The sequence below is a fragment of the Monomorium pharaonis genome, chromosome 6, assembly GCF_013373865.1.
Source record: "Monomorium pharaonis isolate MP-MQ-018 chromosome 6, ASM1337386v2, whole genome shotgun sequence".
Lineage (NCBI taxonomy): Eukaryota > Metazoa > Arthropoda > Insecta > Hymenoptera > Formicidae > Monomorium > Monomorium pharaonis.
This window is the reverse complement of record NC_050472.1, coordinates 6,388,150-6,403,997: the sequence shown is the minus strand read 5'-3', so window position 1 is coordinate 6,403,997 and position 15,848 is coordinate 6,388,150. Positions and strand designations below refer to the sequence as shown.

The 15,848-nt window shown below is 33.4% G+C and overlaps 2 protein-coding genes across 5 annotated transcripts in view; both read left to right on the top strand.

Moving 5' to 3' along the window:
* The window catches only part of LOC105829439 (GATA-binding factor A), an 80,917-nt gene extending 68,332 nt beyond the window's left edge, over positions 1-12,585 (top strand). For 2 of the 4 annotated variants that reach the window (XM_036288193.1, XM_036288192.1), the window contains 5 exons: positions 532-749; positions 1,471-1,733; positions 7,108-7,280; positions 7,610-7,889; positions 8,056-12,585. In XM_036288193.1, coding sequence (XP_036144086.1) covers positions 559-749; positions 1,471-1,733; positions 7,108-7,280; positions 7,610-7,889; positions 8,056-8,393 — 1,245 coding nt within the window. In that variant the 5' untranslated portion in view covers positions 532-558 and the 3' untranslated portion in view covers positions 8,394-12,585. Of the gene's footprint in view, positions 1-250; positions 750-1,470; positions 1,734-7,107; positions 7,281-7,609; positions 7,890-8,055 lie in introns of those variants that run through there. The other 2 variants (XM_036288195.1, XM_036288194.1) reach the window with 2 other exon arrangements.
* LOC105829438 (nuclear receptor subfamily 2 group F member 6) lies at positions 10,859-14,828 on the top strand. The gene is made up of 6 exons (XM_036288423.1): positions 10,859-10,941; positions 11,117-11,257; positions 11,409-11,526; positions 13,152-13,168; positions 13,339-13,665; positions 14,117-14,828. The coding sequence occupies exons 1-6, from the start codon at positions 10,938-10,940 to the stop codon at positions 14,347-14,349; spliced, it is 840 nt and encodes a 279-aa protein (XP_036144316.1). The 5' UTR covers positions 10,859-10,937; the 3' UTR covers positions 14,350-14,828.
* Positions 14,829-15,848: the final 1,020 nt, after the last annotated feature.

Below are 15,848 nucleotides of genomic sequence, written 5' to 3'. Positions count from 1 at the left end.
CTCGGCGGGATCTCAATATGCGCACGGCCGGTTATCGGCTCTAAACGGATCATTAACATTTATCTGCGGCAGGATGTATTATTGCCGGCTTCTCCATATTACCGGCGTAACGATATATCTTTCCGTGGTAGGGAAACGAGACTGCCGGCGGCGGCAGCCCTTTAGCGCGCGGAGTACTCGCCGCCGTTCGCCTTGCGCTTTTACACTTGTAGTTTGTGTTGTCGGCGCCGACTATAAAGGGATCTTTTTTTTTTTTTTAATCGAGAGGAGCCTCGTGTCACAGTTGCCTCGCAATAAAGATGATAAATTACGATTTACGGATTATTAAAATGAGCAATCAATGTAGTTACTAAAATCCTTACGAATAAGAAAAGCTCAACGAAATAATTGCGACTTGCCGAGAATTATACAATATGCAAAATGCGGATATTGTATTGACCTTACGCAATTTGGAATAATAGCGCGAATTAAAAAGCTTCGCGGGTTGGATGCAGCGTTACTCTAATTTCTCTTTTCTTTCCCCTTCGACAGATGCCACGGTGGTAGCTCTCGAGGAGGATGTTCCACGGGGGCGGAAGTGGCGGGTACGGCGCAAGCTCCGACTACCAGCAGCAGTCCCAGCAGCACCAGCAGCAGCACGCGCAACAGCTCCAGGCGCCCGTCTACGTTCCGTCGTCCAGACCGGCGATTCCATCGGTAACCACGGCGGCGCAGTATCACTCCTTCCCAACCTCACCCTCGCCCGCATGGTACGTGCCCGCCGACCTCTGCGAGATTCTAAGTAGCACGAAACATTGGCACGATACTGGGAAGTAATGTACAGGCAATATTGGTTTAATATTGTAAAGTAGACGCTTCACTGAAAAAGAAGACTTGGTTATAATAATCGAGCCTTGGTCCAAATTACCCAAAACCTTAGTGAAATAGTTTCAACTAAACGTAAGGTAATTGTAACAAAATAATGTACTTATAATGAAATATTTATAATTATTACCAAACGTTTTGTTAATATTATTATAATTTTGTTATTATTACAACATTTGTTTATAATAACCAAATATTTCAACAATATCATTACTAAATGCATTTCACAAGTTTACCAAGAATTTTTCTTTCAGTGTTCATCTTATTTAGCCAATTTGTCTAAGCAGCAATATTGAACCAATCAACTGTTTATATTGGACATTAATTGGACATTCTAATATTTTACGACTAATATTGGCGTTGTATTAGGAAAACATTGCACTCCCAATATAACCAATACATATTTAACCAATGTACTGCCAATGCGTTGTGTTCGACTAAACAAACTACTCTTATATAAAAATGTAATACTGGACAGTATCGAATTGGCCAACAATTATTACTTATTTTCAGTATTGAATGTAACGATAGTTCAGCACTACATATTACAAAGATAAAGGTGAAATGTGTGTGTATATATACTTGATATACTTGATCCTTTCGAAGGGAGAAGACGGCGGCGTCCTGGCAGCACGGGGTGGAGACGTACGCGGCGCATCACGCGCTCGCCGGACACACGAGCGGCACCGCGGCGGCGATGGGCCCGCACGCTGGACCCGGACATCCGCACGCGGGGCACCCGCACGCGGCGCATCCTCACTCGACCCTCGCCGCGGCCGCGGCCGCGCCGTTCTACGCGCAGAACGTCGCGATGATGTCCTCGTGGCGCGCCTACGACGGCACCGGCTTCCAACGCGCATCGCCTTATGGTGCGTACATGTGATTTCTTTTTTAATCTCTCTCGCACATACCTATATCATGTCAATCTGCCGTTTCCCCCCCCCCCTCTTTCCCCCGGAAATAAACCATGAGGTTATGCTGTGGCGAAAGTAAACGTGAGATATAAAAGTTTTTTGCGCTATGCAGTAAACACGTTTTATGTCAAAACCGGTCCTTGTTAAAATTTTTATATTGAATGTTTAACACAAATCCGAGCATTTATTCAAATGTGTACATGATATGTATTATTTGTATCTTCAATATTTTTTAACGCTGAAATAATATAGTTAATGAGTGGATAACAAATAAAAGAATGTAATTTTAAAACGTGAAATTCTAAGGTAAATTAATGGAATAAATGTGTTAACACATTTTATGAATATTAATTTTTTCAAATATGCTCCCACAATTGCTTCCAAATTACATCAAAATATTGAAATAATTGTGCTAAACTTTTTTGCATATTATTTGTTACTTCCTAACATATTCATCAATTGAGTTAAATTAGCGCAAAAATTTGGATAATTTCATTTACAAATAATCATCAATTTCTAAAACATTACGACACTCTAATATTTATTAAGAATAATAATTTTGAAAATTTTAACTTTTAATTAAACTTAATTCAATCTCAAAGCGGCTTTTAACTCATTGTCAGTTTCGATTTTTCTTCGTGCAATTTTTAACATATAATAAAATTAATTTTATAAGCCATTAACTTTAACTTAGTTAAAAAAAAATTAACACACTCAACTCTGATTGTATTTATACGATTGTATTATAACGCTACCTTTAATCGCTGCGACGTAAAAATATCACTAATTACAGCTTAATTCCATTAGTCTTCCCTGCCTGTATTGTACTTTAAATTCGCTCGCGACCGGCGGCGTGAAAATGGAGGTACAGCTCGTATCGCTTTTCGTTGGCGTGCATCACGCGTGAAGTCGCGCAATGATAAACAAACAAAAGTTATGGGAACTACCCGTATGCCACGGCGATAAGATATGTAGGCATGCAATTTCCTATGGTGCCGATTAGTTTATCGAAACCGCAGACGATATCACGGAGCCCGCGAGGGGGCACCCGCGGTGTTCTCGAGCGTGCGCCGACTGCTCCTGCGGCTAGATATGTACAATAAAATCTGGTGAACTTTTGATTTCCATATTGTCGATGGCCCGACGGGACGAGAGGGCCTTCTAATCGAAATCAAGCGAATCATGCACTCGGAAATAACGAGAGAGAGAGAGAGAGAGAGACAGTCGCTTGACGATGTTTGTCTCTCGTTTAGCTTTTGTGTAAGATTTTATAGCCGAGTATTTTTTTATTCGCAGACGTCATAGAGCGGTGAACCTTTTAACGATACTCGACAATAAAATATCGTATTAAGGGGCGCGTGAAAAGAAGCATTTGACTTTGTGATTAACGCTGACTTCGTGACAGCGCCGCTCGGGCGAGAAAAACGCCGCGCCGCCGCCGGGACGAAGAGAAAGAAGCTACTTTCCTCCGCGGAGACGCTACTCGCCGGCGTGCACGCGGCGGGCCATGTGCGATGGATAAGTGATAGCGGTGCCTTTGAAGTGAGCCGGGTCGATCTCGCGGTCAAGTGTTTTACGGCGTACCGACGGGGAATCGGTTCAGAGAGCCAGCGGATGCTTCCTCTGGAGAGTGCGGGAACAGTTCTCCGTCGCGCAGTTCTCTTCGCCTACGTCTAACTTTAAATCCACACCGGCGTCCTCGAGACGTCCAGATAAGACGTAAAGAACGGTCTCTTATTCCGTCAGTTTGGCGCGGATAAAGCCGATCCCCCCGGATTTCCACGATATATGTAGTAGAAATAATATTAAATATACTATATAAGGCGAACGTCGTGTGATAAGGGAAGAGAAACTTGGAAACCCTGGCAAAAAAGTGACTTACCGATTGTGAGAGCATAACAATTGTTGAAATTTTGGCACATATTTGGATTCTATGAGATCACTATTGGATTTAATTGTGTAAAATTGAATTAATGAAATGTTTTCAATAATAGTTAATAGAATTTTATAAAGTGTTTATATATATTTCCAGTTTGTTATAAAAATGTTGCTAAAATGTCGAATTATACAATTAGACGACTAACGTGCAACGTTTCGATGCTTACTTGAAATTTTAGAACAGCTTAATTTTTAATTAATATCTTTGTAACAATTTTTTAAATTAAATTTAAAATTTTTTATTACATCTCTTTACTTCATAAATATCTGTCAACATATTTGTTTTCATCAACTTTTTACTTGTATTCGAGAAAAACTGGATAGTAGAGTTGAATTTTTGTAACGACATGTAATACAAAAAAGTTTGCTTTAACTATTCATGTAACTTTTATTGATGCATTTTAAAAAGTAACGAACGTAACGAAGTACATGAATCATCTGATATATCTGCTGTAAGATACCATGTCTAAAACTTTAACTGAAACTTTGGTTTTCTTAGAAATCGTACAGTTAATCAGTTCGAAATTTTAATATTAGTTTTAAATAATATTTTACATAATTTTTTAACAGGTTAATTTATTTTGATTTTTTGATAATACTTACTTAATAATATCATGTGCGGAATGAAATTTAAATCTTCAAGTGAGTTAGCTTAATCAAAAAATTTTAGTATATTCATATTTTTTATTTCCTATTTTCATTATGCAATTTGCAATATGCAATTACACACACACACGTATGTGCAGAGATAAATAAATTATTTTCAGCCATTCTATATTTGTTTAATTATTAAGTTCTATAGAGTTATATACATACTGAAAAAAATCAAAATATTCAAAACTAAGTATTTCTTGTGTTTTCTTCGTTATTTATTAATTATAACCAACTTTGTGATGACGAAATATACATTTCTGTGAAATATTCTGTGAAACGTATATTTCTGTAAAATATATTTTATTTAAAAAGGCTCACATGCGTAAAAATGAATAGTTTATTTGCGAGAAACAAAATTTTCATTTTGCCGTATTTAAATAAACAACGTATTAGAGAAAAATATTTAAAACTTTTTGTCGAATACTGTTTATTTTATTCCTAAAATTTTATTTTTAGAAAATAAACAATTACTAAGAAAAATAAGATATATTACATAAAAACATATTTTATGTTATTATAACATAATCTTTTTATAATTAAAATATTAAAAAAGCACAAGAAATGTTAAATTCACAATATTTTAACATTTTCTTTCAGGATTTATTCAGAACTATACACAGAATTTATATACAGGGCTTTTCTTAAATGTACTATTTATAAAAAAAAAGAGTTTTTATTACAAATATATTGCATTAAAAATCTAATTATATCTCGGAATATGCAATACATGACAAAATGTATGTATGCAGGTGTATTATGTATATTGTGGCGATCACACATAAGCATGAACACGCCGTACATTACGGCAACCACGACACACTTTCGCGGAGCGGTGAACGCATGATACAGGCGCGCACTTTCATCGTTCAACTAGTGCGGGATTCCCCCACGGCAGAGTCTGCGCGCGAACGAGTTTACTATCCATCACGAGATAGCCGCAAGTCAATTTCTCGTAAATAAGACGACTCCATTTGGAAATATAAGGGACTTACCAAAAGCAAGAATTTGGCATACAATTGCCAGATTGCCACGTTCCTTTTGGTTCCTTTATCTCAAGCCTTCGGCACACGATACGATTTTTCATAATAGATCGCATACCAGACATCTTATTACGTGTCCTGATTGATTCAAATGATTATATTACCAATCGTAACCCAATCGTAAAACGCCTCGCATGCGTGCTAGCATGAAAAAGCGTATGGTGTGCTGAAAGCTTTATATGCGAAATAATATTCCCGATGAGATACTGCCGGATTGTTATATATAGCAATATAGTTACATTTACTGTTATGTTCCTATTTCGATATTCCCTGATTTATATGATTGCTCAATTCTGTTGTCTTAACATTTTCATTCTTATTCTTATTTTTATTTTTGTAAGGTGAAAATTGACATAAAATGAGACATTTTTAATAATGTTGCCAGATGACTTTTGCGACTTCTCTCTAGCCAATCTCTAATATCCCCTAAAAATCACCTAAATACAAGAATATGTATGTACGTGACATGTACGTAGATGCAATTTGACTCATTTTTTAGTCGTCTTCAGTTAAGTACAATGAATATAACTTGACGCTGTTTTTCACCTATCCCTCAATATTTTTTCCTCTATTTTGCCTTTAACCGAAATAAAATACCCCCTAAATTTAGGGGAAAAACTTAAACTTGAGATTTATTGATATATTTATACGCGTTAAATATTCATATGTTCTAGGTTGTTTTAAAATATTATTAATTATTGGAAATCAGTAATAGTGTAATATGCTCTATAACGCAACGTTGAGCAATAAGAAAATTTAAATGACTCTGTTGTAAGAAATTTAATTTAATTCTTCCAAAAGATCATAACTGTTTTCATTCCATAAGGTCTATAATTTTTTATTTCTCTTAAATAAAAGTCACAACAACTATTTCCACAATTAATATAATACTTCGCTTTATCACAATATCTAATCATGCATACGATAATGAATTATATGGCAATCTATAAGAAACATTGAATTTATTATTTTGTTTTATTGCGTATTTTGAACGATGAAATATATAAGTAATAAAAATAACAAAAAGCCACAACTTTTGATCCAAGATTTTTAGCTGACAATTCAAAAAGACTTGGTACTTTTAAGTTGTTAATAAAAATCTTATTGTTTGAGATCGGATTCCTTGAAATATCAATAAGTAACAAGACAGAAGAAAATTTGCAAGTAAATATAATAAATTGTTAAAGACTATGATACGTCTATATCCCACAATTTCGTTATATTTTCCATACTTTGTGATAAATATGTTAATTTGTTATAAAAAATCTTCAAAACATTTAACATATTTAGCTTTATGATTTGCATTAGAAATTTAATTAATTAATAAATAATAATATAATATTAATAATGGTAATCAATCAAAATTTTTACATAGATTAATAATAATAATTTTTCCAATTTCTCCCATTCATCATTTAAATTTATAATATTAGCTGGACAAAGAAACTTACCACATTGTTATTCAAATTAAGAGAATATAAACTGTTTTAAAATGCTAGTGTTGAATAAAGGTAATATAAAATGTTCCTTATTCAATATATTCATCTTATCAATCTGTTCCCTGTTCCCTATTTCTTTCATCGTACGCAGTCCATCATTTTTTAGGTAACTAGTGGGCAACTAGTGTCTTTATAAATTTACTTTAATCACATGTGCATTAGACGTCGTTAATCGATCGAATATGAAAATGATTACAGACACCGCGATGGACTTCCAGTTCGGTGAGGGTCGCGAATGTGTGAATTGCGGCGCGATATCGACGCCGCTCTGGCGAAGAGACGGCACTGGTCATTACCTTTGTAATGCATGCGGACTCTATCACAAGATGAACGGCATGAATAGGCCGCTCATCAAACCCTCAAAACGCCTGGTAAGTTCATCCACAAATGATAAGATTTTGTGATAAAATTTTGCTAATATTACGTGCATTTTACGAAGAATCCGTATTTCTTTTTGCACAATAGAAAAGCAACATAGTGTTATATTCGGTGAAAAAGTCTGACTTTTAATACTAATTTTTAATATGAAAATATTGTTAGTATTTACAAATGCTTCTATTTGTTTTACTCTTAATAGTTAACACTTTTTAAAAAAGTTTCTCTTCAATACGTTTCTGTTTGATACTTCTATGAACACTTTATCTGATCATAATAATTGCATTCGTATAACTTGAGTCATTTTGCGTTACAAATGGGATAGATGTCGGAATTTCAGACCGCGACAAGACGACTCGGGCTGTGCTGCACAAACTGCGGCACTCGCACCACCACCCTGTGGAGGCGTAACAATGAGGGCGAGCCGGTATGCAACGCTTGCGGGTTATACTTTAAATTGCACGGGGTCAATAGGCCGCTAGCCATGCGGAAAGACGGTATACAGACAAGGAAGAGAAAACCGAAGAAGACTCCAGAGCAGAATGCTAGATCGTCCCAGGGGGATCATGAGACTACGACCTCTACTACATCTTCCCCTTCCACAGGTTGATGAATGTTATATTTTTCTTTATGTGTATGCGTGTGATTCAAGTAGACTCATATTTAAGCTATTATAAAGAAATTATACAGATTTCTTTAATTCTATTGAATTTTTTAAGCAGAATATTTTATTATAATGTTTTATTTTAAAACGTGATTATTTCTCTACAGACTTGAAGAACAATCAGCAGCAACAGCAACAACAACAGCAGCAGCAGCAGCACCAGATCGAGGTGCCAAAGTCATCGGGCTCATCGACATCGACCGATAGACCCGTTTACCTCGGACATACCTCTCTCCTGGCCACCGGAAATGTACCTGCTGTGAAAACGGAACCGCGAAGCTGCGACGGCGTCGTTGGTCAGCCGTACTCGTCTTACTATCAACATCCCCATCAACTCGCTGTGACCAGTGAGCATCAACAACAGAGCTATTACGGCACCCAGGAGGCCCCCTATCATCATCAACATCATGTCACTACAGCAGCGAAACTGCTCGCGTCCTCGTAATTGTTTAGTAATTGAACGTCATTTGCTAGAATCTTGAAAGTAAGTTCAGACGCGTTGAAAGATGAAAAAAGACTGTTTTGCAATATGGGCTATTCAAGAATTCACCGAGAAACTTTACATGAAAGATGATAAAGTTTCTGATAATTTTAGAATCGAAGATTGTGATTGGAATTTGAATCCGTTTGTATTTGAAAAAAGAGCAAGAATTACGAATTAACAGTTAAGACTCTTCCTCCTTTTGACAAATGTGTGGAAGGCGAATCCTTCTGCAACATGGGACTAGTCAGTGACGTGCAAATTTTTCAAATTCAAAGAAAAAAAATTTCACTCTTTGGTAATAGCAACTGAAATAATATGAAACCAAGAGATGAGTACTATTTCTCGAAAAAGTACTAAGTTTTCGATTATCTCATATGAAAGTCTATGCGCGAATGCTTTAATGTGTAATAAAATGATTTAGTAGAAGACGAAATATCATCAGTCGTGTTTCAAAAACTTTGATTTTAAAACGTGTCGTTGGGCAAGTGAGAACTGAGATCTCTAGTCAATGACAGGGATTATAAAAAAGTTAGGAAAGACGACGCGTATTGAAAATCATTTTGCTAGTTTTAACGGTAGTAATTGGAATTGCATGAGAAAACGGAACGAAACTATAAATTGCTAATTAGACGCAGCACATTTCCATATTTAATTACGCGCTTTTTGCGTTCGAATATCTGTAAATAGTTGAGTTATAATATAATATAATTAGTGCGAGAGAGAGAAAAAGAAAGAAAGAGAGGCTGTGTGTGTGTTTTCTGGTTTGACAAAAGAGCAAAGTTACTTAATAGAAATGACAGATTTATTGGCAAGGCTCGTGTGCAACAAATAAAAATATGATTTCTATATTTGAAGAGCATTAAAATCATCGCGCTTATCACGCTACTTTTTAGTTTTTTAATCAGGCAGTAATGTTTCGATTTTCCGATTATAAAAAAAGAAAGACGTCTTTGTTATTTAAGTGTTAAAATAATATTTTTTATACCTATACGCCAATTATGCTACGATTTTTTTGTTACACAACAAATACTTGCACGCGCAACCAGAGTACTTAATTGTAAATAATCTTTATAAACTATTGCAATATTAGGAATAGACTTTTTCGACCTCGATAATTTCTTCATTGCTTTATCCACTATTATAATACTGGATTTGGACATTTACTTGTAATTCTTTACGATTGATTGAAATGTGTGTTGAATTTTGCATATAATATTTTTCTTAAATGACCAAAAAAGTATATTATTTATCCGTAATTGTGATTGAAGCGAATATAGAAGTATACATTAAATTTACAATTGTAAAAAATAAGTGCAAATTCTTAATTACAGTGGATGAAGTTGATTTCTCGAGGCACGAATACAATATTATCAGATTTAGCCATAACCCATGTGCACGAATACAATAATAATTCACTTCGAGAGATAAATAGACGAAGTCTGACGAGCCATTCTTATAATTTATTGACTCGAAGCCGCCACCACGGTTTCTTGACGCATATGTTTAGTTAAGGTTAATCAAGAATAAACCTTTGTGTATAGTTCCTCTGTAACACTACTTCTGCGATGCGCAATAAATAATTTTACTCAATTAAGACAACAGAGAAGTTACGTTTCTTTTGCCAACGTAAAAAAATGAGAGATGCTATTTAAAAAAATAATATGGTAAAAACTTAATTTAAAAATGAACAATGCACTTTCTTTAGTTTATTAAAATTTTTAATAGAGATATTATAAACTAATTTAGAATTGCCCGTTAAACTTTTAAATATGGAGAAAATATAAGTTATTATAATACAACAGGTGATGTTGGTATGAAGTATCCTATATGTTAAAACGATGCGCATAATAATATCTGTAATACCTGATACCTTTTTTATAATATCTTTTTAATTCTATTACAGATAAAAATAAAAGAAATTCAAACTTTTCTGTTGAGTAAAATTCAGAATTATTATTATAACAACGCGGAAATAAGAAATTAAACCGTGAAGTTTTATTTTGCGTATTTTTATGTATCCTCCAAGCAACCAACAATATTGTACATCAAGAAAATAAAATTTGTAATAAAAAGATTGCAATTTTATTTCCGCAAAAAAATTACTAGATTATTAAATATTACTGTGGTTTTAACAAAATTTGAAATAATTGTCAGTCTCCATTTGTCTTTTCTTTTTGTCTCCGTATCGTAGGAGTTGAATACGGCTACCTCGATTCTGAAATAATTTTACTATCAAAGTGTCACGCTCTATCGTAAATATTATCCTTTCGCGTTTTGACGTACGAAGTGGCACGTCGGACAAGTCCAACTTACCTCCGTCCGTTTCCACCACCAACGAGTTAAGCTTCCCTCGAATAGGGGTGCGTTTCACGCCGTGACAGAGTTTGCCTTCGTTCGCGAGCTCGGTCGGACACGATCACCTTGATCATTGCTCGGATATCATTGCGCGACTTCACAATCAAATCACGACAACACGATTTACGTAATCTTAAACTTGCAGTGAAAATGGGTAAATATCAAACTTATTCGCGGATAAAACTAATAACATGTACAACAGAATTGCGTGAACCGGCTAAAAAATTTTTAATTTGCTCATAAATAAAGTTAATTCTAATTAATAATTTTTAAATCTAATTTTAATATTAAATTTTTAACTGATAAACGATAACCGCCTTTCGTAATAGGAAGAACACTACCCACACCAGTGTCCTGTAAAGTATGTGGTGATCGATCGTATGGAAAGCACTACGGTGTTTATTGCTGCGATGGTTGCTCGTGTTTCTTCAAGAGATCTGTGCGTCGCGGTGCACTGTTCACTTGCACAAGTTTGTACACTTTTAACAGCGATAGTAAACAATATACAGCATATTCCAGAATCAATGTTTTAATATGAGAAAAGCAACACTCGATGATGCTTCGTAAATGTTTATAATATCAATAGTCATAGTATCAATAACCGGATTTATGATCCTTTAGATAGTGATGGATCGTGCATCGTTGACAAAGCCAGACGAAATTGGTGCCCACATTGCCGTCTAAAAAAGTGTTTTTCTGTTGGCATGAATACAGCAGGTAAAATAAAATATTTGAACAAGTAATATTTTTAAAAAGATATATAATCTTAATTTAGACAGTCTTAATTTATAAATTAAATTTTTGTTTTGAAATTGTTAAGACAAGATGCTATAGATATTTTATTAGATTTACATAAAGATCAAGATTACATACTAATTAGTTGCTAATTGAAATTGCAATCCAAACATTTCTTCCATATTCCCTAAAATTTAATTTTGAACTTAAGTTTGATTCTTTAATCAAAGAAATCTCTGATCTTACTACATTTATTCTTGTAAAAAAATAATTTTTTATTCTAAATTTAAATTAAATCAATATGTTATCTGTTAACCTCAATAAAATCTCCCACATAAAATCACCGACGACAAGTAAACATAGCAAGGTGCTAACAAACTCAACGAGATACAAACAATGACGTGTGCTCGACACGTGCCCTTAACGCTATTCAGAAAAGTTAATTGACAGCGGAATTGTAATCTGGACAGTTCATGTTAATCTAACGTTGGATTTTTATATGTTTTTATTTTATAAAATCTATTTTAATTCAACAATATTAAGCACAAAAAATAATAATAAACATTTAATAATTCCACAAATAAAAAAATTAAAAATTTTTGGAGAAACTAGGAAAGCCTGAATCTTTTTAAAAAAACACAATCGCAAACTGTGATAGCCATCTTTCATGAATCTTGTAAATAATTTAGTAGTAGCTATTGCCAATAGCATGTCACGTGAAACGACATCGAGTGTCAACTCCAGTCGTCCGCTCTTAAATACACAAAGCTTACCGTGCGATCGCAGAAATAAAGCTGCCCTACCTAGAATTGTTTAACTACATCATTGTTACCCACACTTCCATACCGATTATGATAAAAATGCAGATGTAAAGTGTAAAATCATGTAACAAACTAAAAAATATATAAGTTTCTCGAAATCTTTCGATTTTATAAAAGAATATAACTCTTGAAATTAATCTAAACAGAGCATATTCAAAAAATTCACGTTTAATGAATATTTAATTGCTATCCGAAGAATACCTGTTATCTGCAAAGAATATTTACTTTACTTTTGCTCCAAATAAATAATAAAAATTATTGGTATAAACCTAAAGAAAAAATAGTTTTTTTTTACTTTTTTACAATCTATTGCTGAATTTTTAAAACAAATATTTTTATAGCGGTACAAGAAGAACGAGGGCCACGCGCTCGAAACAATGCGCTCACAAATCCACATAATTCCAACGTCACTTGGAAGCCCAGAGTCGATCCATCAATGACCTTTTGCACACGCTTTAATAACTCTGAGATATATTTGCCTTTCAAGAACCCCACACTAAACAATACTCTAATGATGACGTTACGCGAGTCTGAAAGTAGAGAGAATATTTTCTTTCCTATCACGTCGCGTCATGCGCAGCCGACGAGGATGATATCGCCCGGTAATTTTTTTTTTCCTTAGAATTACATTATGTATATTCAAGTTGGCCCACTATTAACAGAATCTATCAATAAAAATTTTTTGTCTAATATAAAACTCTTAAAAAATAATTATCTAAAAAGGATTATGTGCGATTCTTATTAAATTAAAATTATCGCGTATAATAATTATTTGTTAAGAGTTTTAAATTAATATTTCTCATATTAGAAGTACGCTATTAAGAAGTATAACAGTTTGCTATAACCCTTGCTGCATTTCCAATAAAATCCTAGAAATAAGACTTAACTCTTTTCCGTAATTTCAATAGTTAATTTAATAGTTAAAACCCTAATTTGCAATGTAATGCATTTGCAATCGTGCGCGATGCATATTTCTTATGATAACTGACAATCAGTTGAATTCTACATTGCAGGCACGGCCATACAGTACGAGGTATCCGCGCAAATATTCCTGGCTGCTATTCGGGGCGCGCGCCGCCACCGAGACTTTTCATTACTGAATGTGGAGGAGCAGAACAAGATTCTTCGTCGCGGATGGTCAGCTCTTTTTGTTTTGCGCGCAGCCACGTGGCCGGTTGATTTGATGAACTTACGAGGACAAGTTGCAACAAGTAACAACAGTGCTTCAGCCTGCATAATCGCAACGCGCAACGCGATTGCAAAACTGCAACTCGACGACGTTGAATTGTGCATTTTAGACACGTTTGCGCTCTGTCGTCCCGGTAAATGAAAGCTAAATAACAAAACGGATGTCGGTAATACATGAAAAGAACGAAAGTAATTAAGATTGCTAAAGTATTTAAAATTTTATCTGTATATACAGATCTGAGAATAATTTGCTGGACCATAAATATCAAAAGTAAATTATCAAGAATGTCAAAAATAATTATGAAGAATGTTCAAATATGAACAATTGCAATACTGTAAAAAGTTTTGATATTCTAGCAATAAGCTTGAGAGTTCTACGTAATTATTTTGATGGTCTAACAAAATTATGATCAGATTTAACAAAATTTTTTAATAGTCCACGAAACCGTTCTTTCCGTGTACATATAGATATGCAGAAGAATCATATGTAACTTTCCGGTAACGTTTACGTTTATGACAAAATAAAATTTCTCAACAATAAAAATCCGATTATAGCGCGATACCTAAATTGGTTCTAAATTGCAGAGATCACCGATACTGCCAATAGTTTCCACGTAATGTCGCAGGCGAGAAATAACGCCGTGGAAACTCTAATACAACATCTTCAACAGCGAGACGATCGCGAGAGCAAACTAGCGAAGATTCTATTTGTCCTGCCCGTTCTTACCGGATGTTGCTCTCGAGAATTGGCTGAAGAATTATTCGCGCCAATTATCGGCGATGCAGATCTGGAAAGAGTCATCGCGTCTGTGCGATAATCTCTCACCACAATAAAAATATTTAATAATCGCACATTATCTAATACAACTTAATGGATATTAATCTGTACGGAAGATAATTCGTCAGAAATATATTCAATTAATAATAAGCGTATTTAATAATATAGAAATAGAAAATTAATAAAAATAGTACAGTAGAGTGAATTAGAAATAAAAAACTGCTTGGCAACAGCTTTTTGTACTTGTTCTCATAATTTAACCGATCTTTCTTTCTGAAATTTCTACAGAAATTTAATATAAACAGTATTAAATCATACAGTAATTAATTATTTATTTAAATTATTTGTTTATTTAAAATTAGATTTGGCACACAGTTTAAACAAATGTATAAAATTAGAGAAAAGTATTAACACTAAAATTTAGTTATACTGAATAACATTTCTTTTTAATTACTTGTGTTGCATGTCGGTTTATATTTTTCTATTATTATTTCTATTATTAATCATTTAATACAAAAACTGACATAAAAAATTGAAATAAAAGGTTTTATTATTTTATTGATCATTATTTTTCAAATAATAAACTAAATGTACTGCGAATAACGTAAATAGAAAAGATAACTTTCGTCATATTCTTTTCCTAAATAAATAACATTTAATTATAAATATAAATTATTATAAATAGTATAAATGCTACAAAAAAATTTGACATTTTAGCAGCGAATTTGCATTTGATGACAATGTTTTTCCGAACAAAAATATAATATTTAATATTTAAAATATATATTGTTTTGGATTACGCCGCAATCGCGAGAAAATTTTCAACCCAGGGGACCGAACCCAATCGGTTCGGTCGGCCGGCTAGTTCGCTCCAAATTTTGAGCATTATTTAAGATATGTTGTATAAATTATTATTGGTTACAAATTACATCTCAAAATAAACATAAAACAAATTTTTAAAAAATAAAAAGTTTAACTGTAATTCCGACCGTATTATTTGGAAATGTTTCAGAGATATCCTTTTTACAGACAATACGTGATATCAAGTATAATATATGATATCCTGCAGAATTCTATGAATATCTGACAATAAAATATCTTAAAATTGTAACCACAAAGATGTCTGATTATATCTCAAATTATATATTTTACAATGGGCGCTTTTAATATATATTTAAAAAGTTTTTTTATAAAAAAATTTTATATTCATATAATATAAATAATTGCAAATAATTTAAACTGTAGCAAAACTTTATAAACGTGTACATTATTATAACACAATATTTTAAAAATATGTTTACAATAATCTCAATTGATTCACATTATTGATTGCATTGCGAAAACTTGCCTAATGATTAAATTGGAATTTGAATTAAATAAACACAAACACGTACATGTTTCTTATAGTACTACATAAAGGAAAATATATTATTCGACTCGTACAATTATTAGACTAAAATAGACAAGATTTTTAAAGAAAGGTTATAAAACGTCTTTAAAAGTTTAATCTTTAAATTAGAAATGTTTTTGTGAAGTTCT

Bases quoted from the DNA above. Each gene is read 5' to 3' on its own strand.
- LOC105829438 (XM_036288423.1), top strand. The intron at 11,258-11,408 runs GTTTGTACACTT...ATGATCCTTTAG, and splicing joins TGCACTGTTCACTTGCACAA to ATAGTGATGGATCGTGCATC. The intron at 13,666-14,116 runs GTAAATGAAAGC...TCTAAATTGCAG, and splicing joins GTTTGCGCTCTGTCGTCCCG to AGATCACCGATACTGCCAAT.